General features: G+C 35.3%; 1 protein-coding gene across 4 annotated transcripts in view; it reads left to right on the top strand.

Moving 5' to 3' along the window:
• The window catches only part of RHOT1 (ras homolog family member T1), a 43837-nt gene extending 30692 nt beyond the window's left edge, over positions 1–13145 (top strand). For 2 of the 4 annotated variants that reach the window (XM_037913494.2, XM_037913496.1), the window contains exons 17-21: positions 631–750; positions 1113–1315; positions 3358–3480; positions 10335–10478; positions 12000–13145. In XM_037913494.2, coding sequence (XP_037769422.1) covers positions 631–750; positions 1113–1315; positions 3358–3480; positions 10335–10478; positions 12000–12117 — 708 coding nt within the window. In that variant the 3' untranslated portion in view covers positions 12118–13145. The remainder of the gene's footprint in view (positions 1–630; positions 751–1112; positions 1316–3357; positions 3481–10334; positions 10479–11999) is intronic. The other 2 variants (XM_037913495.2, XM_037913497.2) reach the window with 2 other exon arrangements.
• Positions 13146–13424: the final 279 nt, after the last annotated feature.

Genomic DNA, 13424 nt, shown 5'->3' with positions numbered 1-13424 from the left:
TTCAGCACTTAGGCTGTAGAGAATACATCTACCCATTTCTAGAGTATGTATGTGTTTTCTTTGGGCTCGTTTGCATTTTTAGAGAGATTCCAGCATAAGACAGAATAGAAGGGGGAAATATAGCAAGGAATTTACAGGTTACAGAATGAAAACCTGTCAGATGGATGATAGTTTAATTAACCCTTGAAACACTGGCATTGATACATTGCCAGACAAATTAGTGTTTAAAATGTATTCATAATCTTCAACAGGTGAAGATCTGTGAAGATTGGAAATACACTTTAACATTTGTTTAAATGTAGTTCATTCATCATAATTGGAATGCTCCCTTGTTTTGCAAGTTCTTGTTTAGTCCTTTGCTCAGTGATTTTGACTCTAGGATGAGAACCAGATTGAATGGGAATATAAGGCATTATGTGGTTTCAGCAAATATTTCTTTATGCTGAGAGTATTTTGGTTGCCTGCAGATGTGGTAGTAGCAGGTCATGTGCTAGCTTTATGGCACGTTCTCTGTATTATTTTGAGCTTGAATAAACCTAATAGGAAATTAAAAAGAAAAAGAAATCAAAACAGAAGAGAGAGTTATGCAATTAATTTCATAATATCAAAGCTTTTTTCCTGCTTTTTCAGCTACATGATGTTGGTGAATCTGAATTTTTAACTGATGCCGAGACCATATGTGATGCTGTTTGCTTGGTGTATGATGTCAGTAATCCTAAATCCTTTGAATACTGTGCTAGGATTTTTAAGGTTTGTATCTTTTGTACGTATCTCATTACACTGGTTCACTAGGGGGAAAATAAATCTTCACTTTCAGTTATCAGCATTCCTGGCTGTCTGAGTTTGGCACCAGAAGTGCATATGCCTCCTGCATGATTGCTGATTATTTGCAGCTGATGCATTTAAAAATGCAGAAAGAGCTTGGTGGGCTTCTGTTACTAATGCCCGGCTATGGTTTAGCTGCCTATGCAGAGCACTCTGCTTCTAGAGTTGTGCTCAGCTAAGCCTTTGAATGCTTGATGTTGCCACGAGAAACAATAATAATAGGCTATTCCAAGTTGTTTGAACACATGAACTCCTGTTTGTCTCAATATTTTTCTTTAAATTTGCAGCAACACTTCGTGGACAGCAAAATACCTTGCTTAGTGGTAGCTGCAAAGTCAGACCTACATGAAGTTAAACAAGAATATAGCATTTCCCCTGCTGACTTCTGCAAGAAACACAAAATGCCTCCACCGCAAGCCTTTACTTGTAACACTGTTGATATACCGAGTAAGGATATCTTTGTTAAACTGACAACAATGGCCATGTATCCGTAAGTAGTCAAGCATCATAGTTTTCATACTGCATGGATCATGACAACACTGCATGCCATTCTTAACCAAGAGGATGGAACTCTCTGCCTCATTTAAGTTGTTTAGCAACAGAGAGAGGTGCTAGTGATATCAGTGATTTAGAAGGTTCCATTAATCCAATAGATACAGAGTTCTGTTCTCTTCATGTGTGCATACATAATTCATTGCTGTTAATCATTGTCAGTGGGGAACTGTGAGCATATGCAGCAGAGACTAGACTCCCATATGTCATAACTACTAGTGTAGTGAGTTTATTAATGTAATAATAATTAATAATATAATGAATCATTGTTTCAAAATGTCTTAACAGTAACAGAGAGTGCAATTAAGATATAATATTTCATATACATATATGCGCCTGAGTTTCAAAGGTACTGAGCACCCACAGTTCCCACTGACTTAAAACTAAATTGCAGGTGCTCAGCACTTTTGAGTCCATGTTTAGATATAGAATTCTGGACAGTAGTGGTGGCTTTTGAATGGCTGTTAGTGATATGCCCCTGTCGTATTATATCCAGTAGATGCATGAGTCTGAGAGCCATAACATAAACAAGTGCCTTTCTGGGAGATTACTTTAAGACTGAAAGTCACTGAGAGTACAGTCATGTACCGCAGAACTAGGAAAGTGACATCTAGGATTTTTCTGTTTTCTTACATACAAAATGGTAATCAGTATTTGATGAACTGACACAACGTTGTTCACATTTTATAACACTTAGCAATAAGATGCAATCCATGTTCTACTAAAATGGTAAAATCATAGCATATTTGTAGCAATTATTTTAGGTATATAGAAATGTATCTTAAATATTCACCGAATTACACATTCACAGTATGCCCTATTTGTTGTTTAAAGCAATGAAAGAAACCACTGAGATGAATGACCCAGTACTACTTAGTAATATTTTCAAGTCATAGTCATAAACAAATAAAATTGACTTACCTGACAATTATTGCAATTCAGATCCACAGACAGTTATGATTCGTAACATTACTTAGTGTACAATAATTCCCTAGAAATGCACTGAGGTTTCATTGGTTAATAATGCCTATGTAGGACATGTAATTAATAATGTTTGTGACTTAGTTTCACAAATCTATTAGCTATTACATATTTTATATGGTGCCCAAATATCTGTATTTGTCAGACTTCAGATTTAATATATTTAAAATTACATTACTTCTCACTAAGCATCTCACTCTGTTGCTAAGCATACTTTACATCCCTCTTTAGTTGGTAGGTGGAGCTTTATGTATTGTGGTGAACTAGATATACATTATTAAATAACAGATGGATTCTAGTATGACAGCTGGCATTGGCTTTAAATTAAAGAGAAGTAATGTCATCTTCAGCCAGAAATCTAGATTTTAATAATAGGATCTCTTGAATTAGATCGGTAAGGTTTCTGTTTTGTTTTTTACTTTTGGTTTATTCGTTAGTGCTGGAATATTAGGACATTTAAAACTGTGTGTGGCATTGAGTATTCGTTTGTCTTAGAAATATCCCTTATTCCTCCCTGGTTTTCAAGCATGTGTATATTAGTTTGGGGGGGAGGGAAGGGGAATGGAAAAATTGGTTATTTGTGTCACTTATAAAGTAAAATGTGTTCTGTTACTGAGTGATAGAAAATGTGGCTTCTTCAATTTTCCTTTCCTTTGATTGAGAAGAGGGTGTTATCTATTGCTGTGCAGACACATTCCATTCAACCTTTATGATACTTTGTTCCTGAAGAGATATAACAAACATTTTTATTAATGTTTGTGGTTTCCAGTTTTTATCTGTGTAGAAGGAGGCGTTTGCCAGTGTGTCATCTAGACTTAAAACATCTAGCCCTGGAATTCTGCACAGCTTTAGTCTACCCTTGCCTCCCCGGCTGACCTTTCTTTCCTCTTTCAAATGTAACTAATTTATTCCTAAATCTCTTGGTTTTGGCACAGCCCTAATGTGTGCCTGGTTTAATGAGCAAGATCTCAACTTGTGTCCTTCTGTGTGTTTTTGCAGCCATGCCCGATTACGCTGTATGTGCGCCTGCAACAGGTGTACATTTTGCATCTGTCAGAACTTCCTCAACTCAGACTTGCTGCAATCTGTAAAGAACAAACTCTTCACTGCAGTTCTTAACAGGTCCTTAACTTTATTTACTAGGTACCAGGCGTGCTTTTAAAATACTAAAAAAAAAAAAAAAAAAAAAAAAGGCAATTGGTAACTTTATATGATGCAGATTTTCACTCCATATCCACCAGACAGATGCTTCTCTTAATATTTGCAGTAAAATGAGTCAAGTTTTATGACCTCTTTAACTTAAAAGTATAGTTGATCACTGAGGCCTTAATCTAATAGTAATGTATTGAAGCATTGCCAACTTGATGCTCAACTCAGCCAATTAGGCGATAGGTCTAATTCTTCAATATTTTGCTATCTTTTTAGGTAGATAGTCGAGAATGAAAAATTAACAATGTTTTAAAATCTGTTTAGTACTAGAATAATATATAAAACACCTGTGTAGTATGAATGAGATCTGTATCTTTCTTAGACATGAATTTTAGAAATCCATTTTATTTAAGTATTGTTGCAGGCAAAAGTAAGGCTTATGTAGAGCAGTACTATTCAGAGTAATTATGTTTATAATACAATTCATACCACTTAACTTTGTGGGAGTTAATACAAAACACATTTTACTAATCTTCAGTTTGTACAGATTAGTGGATATGATGTGAAGAAATCTGCAGCTTTAACTGCCAGCTACTCTTGAACAAAACACAACCTGCTTATACACTTTAAGAAAATTAGCCACTGTAGAAAATTTTTAACCACCCAAACATTCAAGTATTTTGGAAAAAATAATTGATAAATGAACATTAAAATATTTTTGATAATATTTTTCATAATTGAAAACAGTGCTGCATCTTGTCTTACTTGTATTGCAGGCTGTGTTGGTTAAACCCCTGTCTTTGACACACACGCAAATTACTAACAGCTGAAATTCTGTCATCTTGGCCCAGCAAATGAATGGGAGTTCAAACCGAACAATAATTCTGTAGTGCAGTGGCTCCATGTTCCATATTTTTCTTGGAGTGACAGATGGTTGTGATATGGATCTTGGAAGGTCAGGATTAGAATGCATTCTTGTATATCCTGAAAGTCTTGTGTTGCATGTTTTGTGTGATACCTTTTGTTAGTTTCAGATCATTATAGTCGTAAAACAGAGTAGGCATCATCTTTATATGCAGGCTGTATGTATACAAGGGCTCTGATGGTATTTCTGGTTTGTGTGCAGAGAGTATGGAGAGAGTTTTAGTGAAATGTATCTTTTCGAGTTCAGTGCACAACTAATAACAGTACAATGTGAATTTATAGAAGAGAAACCTTTTAGCTCAGAAAATTAAGATTGTCGACTTAGAAATGACAATGAAACATTTGACGCTATTCATTCGTGTTGCATCTTTTCTACATAAATTGTCCCTCATAAAGTCCCCTTGAAACTTGTCCCCACTCATTTATTCAAACCCAGCCATGCAGCCAATTTAACACACTTGAAAATCTCAGAAAACAGCAACTCTTCAAACTCCTCAGTAGGAAGGCTGAGAGTGCCCCAAGGGGATGGGGGAGTCACATAGTCCATACCCAATTCCCCTTTCAAAATGGCCATGGATAGTTGTCCCTGTTTCTTAGCTATATGCTGCTTCTTCCCCTTGCTGCTCTCCTATTTGAGAATCCTCCATCAGATCCCTTACTAGATTGATCCAAGATAATAGTGGAGACTTTGGCTGACATGCTGTCCTCTGTTGGCCAGTCTTGCAGTGCAGTCACCCCCAGTCCTTGACACTGTACGGTTGGGAATCACAAGCACCAGAATATGCCACCTTCTCTGTGACAGGTTCATAATTTGGAGGAGGAGGAGAATGCATGGGAGAGCTTCTGCCCTGACCATGTTGGAAAAAAGTTTGCTTTCTATGATCTGTTGTATTGGTCATTTACTTAAAGCGAATTGTCTTTAGTCTAGGTGTCCAGCCCACCAATATGTTTATCTAACCAGCCCCCCTCCTTTCTAGCTCTTCCTTTTCCTCAGCATTTCCTTACCGAACCCCTAAAGATTATGGGATACGTAGTTTCACACAATCTCTCCACACTTCAGTAGAGTGAACTGAGTAGTGTGTATGTAAATAAATGTATTTTAAAGAAAAATAGAACTGATGAAGTGAGCTGTAGCTCACGAAAGCTTATGCTCAAATAAATTTGTTAGTCTCTAAGGTGCCACAGGTACTCCTTTTCTTTTTGCGAATACAGACTAACACGGCTGCTACTCTGAAACTAAGATGTTTGTTCATTCTCATAAATATTGTTTCATAAAATGAAAGCAGAGATTAACCTTTAATTATAGACTAACAAGGAGAGCCATTGGAGGTGTTTTTCTGGTTTAACAGAATAGGTAGATTTAAAGAACATTTTCACAGGGGAAAACAAGGTATTTAAAGAAAGAGAGATAATGAGGGAACACTATTTGATGTCGATTTAGTGTCTATAAAACACAGCCTCAACAGAAAATGCATTTGAATTAAGAAGTTTTTAAAATGCAATTGTTATGCCTTGTATGGTTTTCTCTGCTTGCTTCTACAGCTGCTTACCCCTAAGTCAGAAAGTCAGGCAAAACATTACTTAACTAGGAAGCAAGGAGACCTGTCTGAGTGGAGAAGCTAATGTCATGATCTCCCTCCCACCCTGAAATATTAACCCTCTAGATAGCAGAGGAATGCATGATTAATCTGTAAACTGAAATGCATTTAGATTTAACGCCTAATTGCTATTGTTAGCAGGTGTTGCTAGTTAGTGTTTATATATAATCATGATGACAAAAATATTATTTTGTAATCATTTTTAATATTCTAAACCCAGCAGTTAACACAATAGCAGTGATTTTGTGCAAATGAAAAATCATGCATCCACCTACATTCAATGTCTCTTGTGTCTGACCCTCTTCACGGATACCTTTGGGATTTCCTAGTTTAGCAGAAAAACAGAGTGAGAGAAATGTGGAAGTTTATCCATTTAATGTATCTGTTATGGAGGAGCAGGATTGTTGGTTTGAACTACCCAGGATCCTTGTTCATAGATTCTACTAGGAAGATGGCACTGCATTCTAAACACTGCAGATTGCATGCGTGAGAGAAAGCACTTGTTCGTACGTTGTTGTATTTTTATATTTTTAATTTGTTCTTTCCTTTAGGTGTTCATTTTCATTTGTCTGGCTGGCATTCACTCTCCTTTTACTACATTATTTTACCTCTTTTTAAAAACGTTTTTCTGTGTAATTCTAACCCTTTTTTAACCATCAACTTGGGGGGGTTGTGTTTTTTTGTTTTTGTTTTTGTTTTTTACTGTACTGCATCTATTTGGAATGTTCAATGAGATTTTTTTTTCTTTCTGCTTTGTTGGTTTTAAATCATTCATTCATCTTGTTTCTCTTATACAATGGCTGCATTTTACTCTGGCAGTTGAGTTTATGGTTAAAAACAAGATGTTTGTATTGATTCTTATGCATGAGAATGATGATGGTTCCATCAGGGAGATTTTTTCGGTTAAGTTTAATTCTTAGATTCTGAAATTGAAATAGTGGAAATAAGAGTGGGGTTTTATTTAACATTTTTTTAAAAAGCCTTGCACATAAAAACATGATTATTTCAACAGTTTTAGGATTTGTTCCTACAGTTTCAGTTGCCTATAAAACCCTCCTTCTGTGAAACCCAATCTGGAAAAAAGCACTATTTACTAACTGTAATAGAGAAAAGAGTAGTTCTCTGAATCCAGTATAAGTGTTTAGACTTTATGGTGTAGTGCACTTACATTTTTAGGGAATATGTTCTTACAGCCTTCCAAAATCACCATAAAAATCTGTTAAATTATACAGGCAAAGAAAAAAATGTATTCACTTCTACCATGATGATGATGATGAAAATTAATGCTCTTTTATTGACCATTTCCTACCACTCATTACTGGCTATAGCCAAGCAGAATTTTGCAAAGCTATGCTAATGCACTGTTTTACAAATGGAGTATCTTGAACTGGCTTTTTACCTTGTCACAGGCATTGTGTGTGCACTAAAATGCACTTGTTGCTTTTCATATTTTAGATGGCTAATGGGGAAAAAATTCTAATATCCAGAATGTGTTTACAACATAGAAAATTACGTGCCTAAATGTAATATTTAAATGAAAGCTGCAGCAACTTGCATGTATACTTAGTGTGTTTTTATTTTAAATTCAGTTGCTTAACAACTTGTGGCTAAAACATATTGTTTGTCAAAGTAAACTGCTGTTGCTTGCTGTTTGTTAATTTATTATTTATCATTTGGTGTGAGTATCCATATGGCTGGTCCATTTCCATCATGACAAGGTGGTGTTGACCTCATCTGCTACTCTTTTTATATGCTTTGCCAGTTAGCATGTGGATAATTTTTGGAGATTTTTTTATAACTAATATTATCTTCCCAAATTTGGGGTTCTTCTGCTACTAATGTTGACTTAAAAGCTTGTCCACATTGGCCGACAGTTCAGTTGGTTCCCAGGTGTAATTAATAAGCATGCTCAGTTAATATCTTGCTTACTGTGTGATGCTAACTTCTTGTGAGTTGTTAAAGTCTGTTAAAAGAAACACTGTTCTAGACTGCAACATATGTCACTAAAATAGCAGGTGATAAAACAGCTACTTGCCTCAGTGTTTTAGGGCAATTTGAAGCAAAGTTCTGTGCTTTTTCTTTCCAAATTATTTTTAAACCTGGGTTCTGTTTCTAAATATAATGTGGAGCAAATGTGTCTAACATAGAAATCTTATTTTGAAAGCTTAATAAACTACAGGAAGTTGACGAGCTAAATCTTATTACTAGAGGGCAAGATCTCATAAAACTCTGCAGCAGTTTCTAGTTCTAATTTAGGATCACCTTTGTCTTCTTGTTTAAGATAAGAAAAGGAGTACTTGTGGCATCCGATGAAGCGAGCTGTAGCTCACAAAAGCTTATGCTCAAATAAATTTGTTAATCTCTAAGGGGCCACAAGTACTCCTTTTCTTTTTGAGGATACAGACTAACACGGCTGCTACTCTGAAACTTGTTTAAGATAGGGACCAAATTCTTCCCTCATTTGGAGTTAGTGGAAGTATCTATTATTGGCTAACCTGACACTAGTAAAATAGCTTCTGACATACCATTCATATATTATAGATTCCTAATCTCTCACATGTCATTTTAAAATTTTGAAATATTATTTTAATATATTTGGTTTGCCTGTGTATTTGAGATCAGAAGAAACTCCTAAACTGTGAAAGCTTTCTTTGATACTATTATGGAAGCTGTAGAGTTTGGGACAAAATTTCATGTGGTATAACCACATTAAAGTTGAACCACATGGAAAACTTCCCCTTTTTGTTATTTGGGGTTATTTTAATAAGAGATGTGAGTATGGCATTGAGTTGTGGAAAGATTCCATTTGCTGTGTACACCGATTGCTATGAAACATTTATAAGTAAAGGCTGGGACTTTCAAAGGAGCCCAAAAGAATTGGATACCCAAGTCCCACTGAATTTTGGTTGGTTCTGGACTCCTAACTCCCTTGGAAGAATTTCTGCCAAAAAGTACAGGGCATGATCCAGTGCTCATTGACGTCAATAGAAGGACTCCTATTGGTTTCAGTGGATGAGGGCTTGGGCCTTAGAGTTTGGTCAGGTTAATTTAGTTAAAGGAAAAGCTGCTTTACCCTGAGCCTTAGATTAAATGGAGAAAAAAATTCTATGCTGTGAGTGAGTCATTAAATTCTCTGATGCTTTGACATGGGAATAGGATTTTGGCATGATCATGAGACTACCTTAGTTGCTTTTAAAGGTACATGATAACTTTTAGCCATGCTCAAGGACTTCCTTATGTAATGCTTGTTAATATTCACATGTGCAGAAATGTTGTAAAAGGCCAAACTATAGATTGGAAATAGTAGTAAATACTGACTTGAACGATAGATGGAGCTTCAGTAGATAAGTTGAGATGCATCTAAATTAAACAAGTATAGAGTCACACTTTTAAACTGATGCATTTAAAATATATATGTAAATATTTTGTCAGACAATTTCAAATTTTTTTTGAGCTGTTAATTATATCAAAAATATACACCCTTCAAAGTTTGTCAGTATATACACACGCTGTTCTATATTTTAAGGAGTTTTGAAACTGAGGTTTTAGTGTACATATTCACTCTACAAAAACATTTTAAAGTTACATTTTCTTAAAGTACAGACTTGACCCAACAATAGTAAAGGAAATCCATCAGAAGTAGAGCTAATACTCCTGTATTAACACAGCCTGTTTTGCTGAAGTACTGCAATTAGGGTATGTTTTCATTACAGAAAGGTGTTCTTAACTTAGGTTAGCTAATTTGGGTTAAAATAGCAGTGAAGACATAGCAGCTTGGCCAATAACACAGGTTAGCAATTTGAATTCAACCCCAGGATCCCTTATAGGTTTAACTCAAGCTGCTAACCTGAGTTAAAAGATGAGTTCCTATGTCTTTGCTACTATTTTAGCTTGAGTTAGCTAACCTGAGTTAAGAGCATACCTTTTTAAAATGTGTGTAGTGAAGACATACTTGTAGTGTACAGTGTAAGGTGTACTGCAGTATCCTGGGGTAAAATAAAAGTCAAGAAGCATGGGTTTCCAACTTTTATAGCAGCTTCCTTGCTCTTGTTGGTTATTGCTACAGCCTCCTAGGTCTTTAAGCATGCTCTTTTTTTGTATTTAATTTAGTTACCTAGTTAGCCATTGAACAAATTCCTACTTTTATATGTTAAGTTTTTAACAACTGCACAAGAGCAAAGAATTAGATGAAAACAAATGAGCAGCTGAATATAACTTGTGTGAGTTGTAAGTTTGGCATACATTGAGTCACTTCCTGTTTTGAACCATGCTATGAACTGCAAACTGTGCATGTGTGTAAAAAAGGTTAAGACTCCATATAGATGAGTTGGGTGCCATGCTGTTAGCAGACGAGGAGAGCAGTATTATTCATCAGGTGCACGCCGTCAGCTCTGTAGAAGATTCCATCTTCATGGAGTCATCTCTTGATCCACATTTACTTGAAGACAGGTAACGATATCCTAAATGGGGTGATCTTCCCATTTTTCGCCTTTAAAAAAACAACCAAACTACTTGACATCTAGTTCTGAGATATTTCTTAGAAATTAGTTGTGGGAACTAATGCTTGCAAGAAACCATGAGTTTGGTCTGTTTCAAGATCATAATCTCACAGGGAACTTTTGAGTAAGAATAGGAATTTGGAGAGCAGATGTGAGTGGTTGTTCATATGCTGCATTTCACTTCAGTAGAAATAAACAGAAGAGCCTGTGTCTGTTCTGCAGTGTGTGATACCCTAGTGCACAAATTTATATGTACAATAAGTGTTTATATACAGGACATACTATTACTATAAATGTTTGCTAAACAATATTTTACACTGATTTGTATGTTGTGGTAACAACAACTACACAATCCATGTTTTATAAAGCAGCATGATAGTTCTGTAATTCACATTGTATAGTCGCCTAACTCTGTTTTGCACATGGTATATGCACAGACTATCTGTATACTCCTTGTGCTGTAACTGCTTTTAAAGCTTCCAACCAATAACCCATTATTTTCAATATAGTTATACAAATATATAAGATATATAAACTCAGCTATATTATGTGGGTTCTCTAAATCACCTCCATAACAATCAGTTTGAAACTTAGTGTGCTTTAAATTAAGGTCATTGTAATAACTTTTAACGCTTTATCTACTGCTTTATGGTAAGCTGTCATACTTGAGACTATTTTGAAGATGGCTAGCAGTGTTTAACTGAGCATGCTCACAAACTTTATTTGTGGTATCTGGGAGATGTGGCTCATTGGCTGTATCTATCTTGTCATGAATAATGTGGCTTTTTATGTCATCCAACCACTTTCATCCTATTGTTACATTGTTTTTTTTTTTTCTGTTCATGTCACTGTCACTGCCTGTTCCACTAGCATGTCATTCTCTTAACAGTTTTCAATTTAGTATTGTGATGAACAGTTACCTGTAGCTCTTTTTGTGATTATATATTGGGGAGGGATTTGCAAATTGTCATTGTTGTGGTTCTAGCTTTTGGAGAAGTATTACTTGTCACTTGTCAGTTAACTGCTTGCAAGACAGCACTTTAAATAACTGGTAATACAACATTGCTTGGAAGGTTTAATTCTGAAAAGCAGAAATATGTAAACTGAGGCCTTTAAAAATATTATCTTACTAGTATTTCACTGTGCTGGGATATTTGCTCACTCTGGATGTGCAGTTAATTATTTGTAGCTGCTTTCCCTTAGGAAGTAATTTTTGCTGCTGTCAAATAAGTCAGTTCCGCCCTCCGCCCTTTCACAGTTGACTAATGACTTGATCCTGGAGCATCAGGTCCTAAGCCTTTAAGAGAAGTATAAATGCTTGCATTGATTAAACTTTGTAACCCTAGTGGTGTGCTGCTTAAGCGTGACAAGTATTAATAATAATTTTCCAAAAGCAGATTTTTATTTGACATAACAAAGTGCCTGACATTCCTGTCATGAAATTAATTATCTTTATCTTTTTAAACTGCAGGCATGTGACACAAGCAGACCTCAAAAGTTCCACATTTTGGCTTCGAGCAAGTTTTGGTGCTACAGTCTTTGCAGTTTTGGGTTTTGCCATGTACAGAGCATTATTAAAGCAGCGATGATCTGAAAAGCAGTACCTGGCTCCTACCAAATAAAAATTTAAAAAAATTATGTACATTCTGAATGCTTTAAATTCTGCTAGAAATATTTATATATGCAGAGTTACTTTATTAATATTTGTAATTCGTGCATAAGATTCTTTTAAATGAAAGCTATAACTACAGTATTGCATAATGTGTGGAAAAAATTGCATTGTAACAGCCAACTAAAATGGCCTAATTTGTGAGGCTAAAAGGGAATGTTGTAAATAATCTGTACATATTAAGGCAGTAAGACATTGCTTCCCAAAAAGTTATTAGAAATACTGTTCTTAGATGTTTCAGCATAGTGAGAGTGTATAATTGGAATTCATTTTCAGTAGAGTAGGGTTCAACTCAAGGATCATACTTGTTCATGGATTACTTATTTATTTCAAATGCATCTGAAGTTTATTTTTGGGACTACAGGCTATACAAGGCGGAATATGTGGCTTTCTTTCTTTTTCTTTTTTAACTGAAGAGCCAACCAATTTACCCACTGAACTATATTTTAAGGAAAAAGTCACTGTGGCAGATGTGGCCTAACGATTTTGTATGTTACATGACCTCTGACATGTTTAACTGTCTGAGAGTCCTCTTTTAAAAGAAAAAAGTAAACTTTAAAAACTGCCAGACAGACTTCATATGCTTTGTGTAATTCTGTGTTGCTTCACTTTCCACTATGTTTTATAGCCCTTTCAGATCAGATGGAAAACAATTTGTATATTATAAATGTTTATAATTCAAAAAGTGTTGCTGTTTAATTCCTCACGATAAATCATTCTTGTAAAAGCTATGTGTGGGGTAGAACTACAATAGTACACCGTGCTTACTCTACTTTAATGTGTATTAGTTGCATGGTTCACAGTGGGTTATATACCTGGTTAGAATTACCTTTAGACAGCACCTTTTTTAATGGATCAACTAATCTAATGAATATAAAATCCTCATGACAAACCTATTTTTTCCATTGCGGCCTTTTCAAGTATTTCAATAAATAACTGTGTACTGTGCTTTGTCTTGATATCTTTATTTTTTAATTAAAGGTATTGTTGATTGTAAAAACCTGCTCTTCATCACATAGAATACTGTAGCAGCCCTTAAGCTGTCAAGATATAAATGTCTTGGATACATTGATTCTTCTGGTTTATACTGTGACTCCATTGACTTCAATGGAGTTACTCCTGATTTTCACCAGAGGAAGACAGGGTTGGGTACCAAGCTCCACTGAAACAAGGGAATACATTGCCAATTCAAACTTTCTCCATCACTAACCATATTCTAATGCATTT

Source organism: Chelonia mydas, chromosome 14, assembly GCF_015237465.2.
Source record: "Chelonia mydas isolate rCheMyd1 chromosome 14, rCheMyd1.pri.v2, whole genome shotgun sequence".
NCBI classification, from domain to species: Eukaryota; Metazoa; Chordata; order Testudines; family Cheloniidae; genus Chelonia; species Chelonia mydas.
This window is presented reverse-complemented; position numbering and strand designations above follow the sequence as displayed.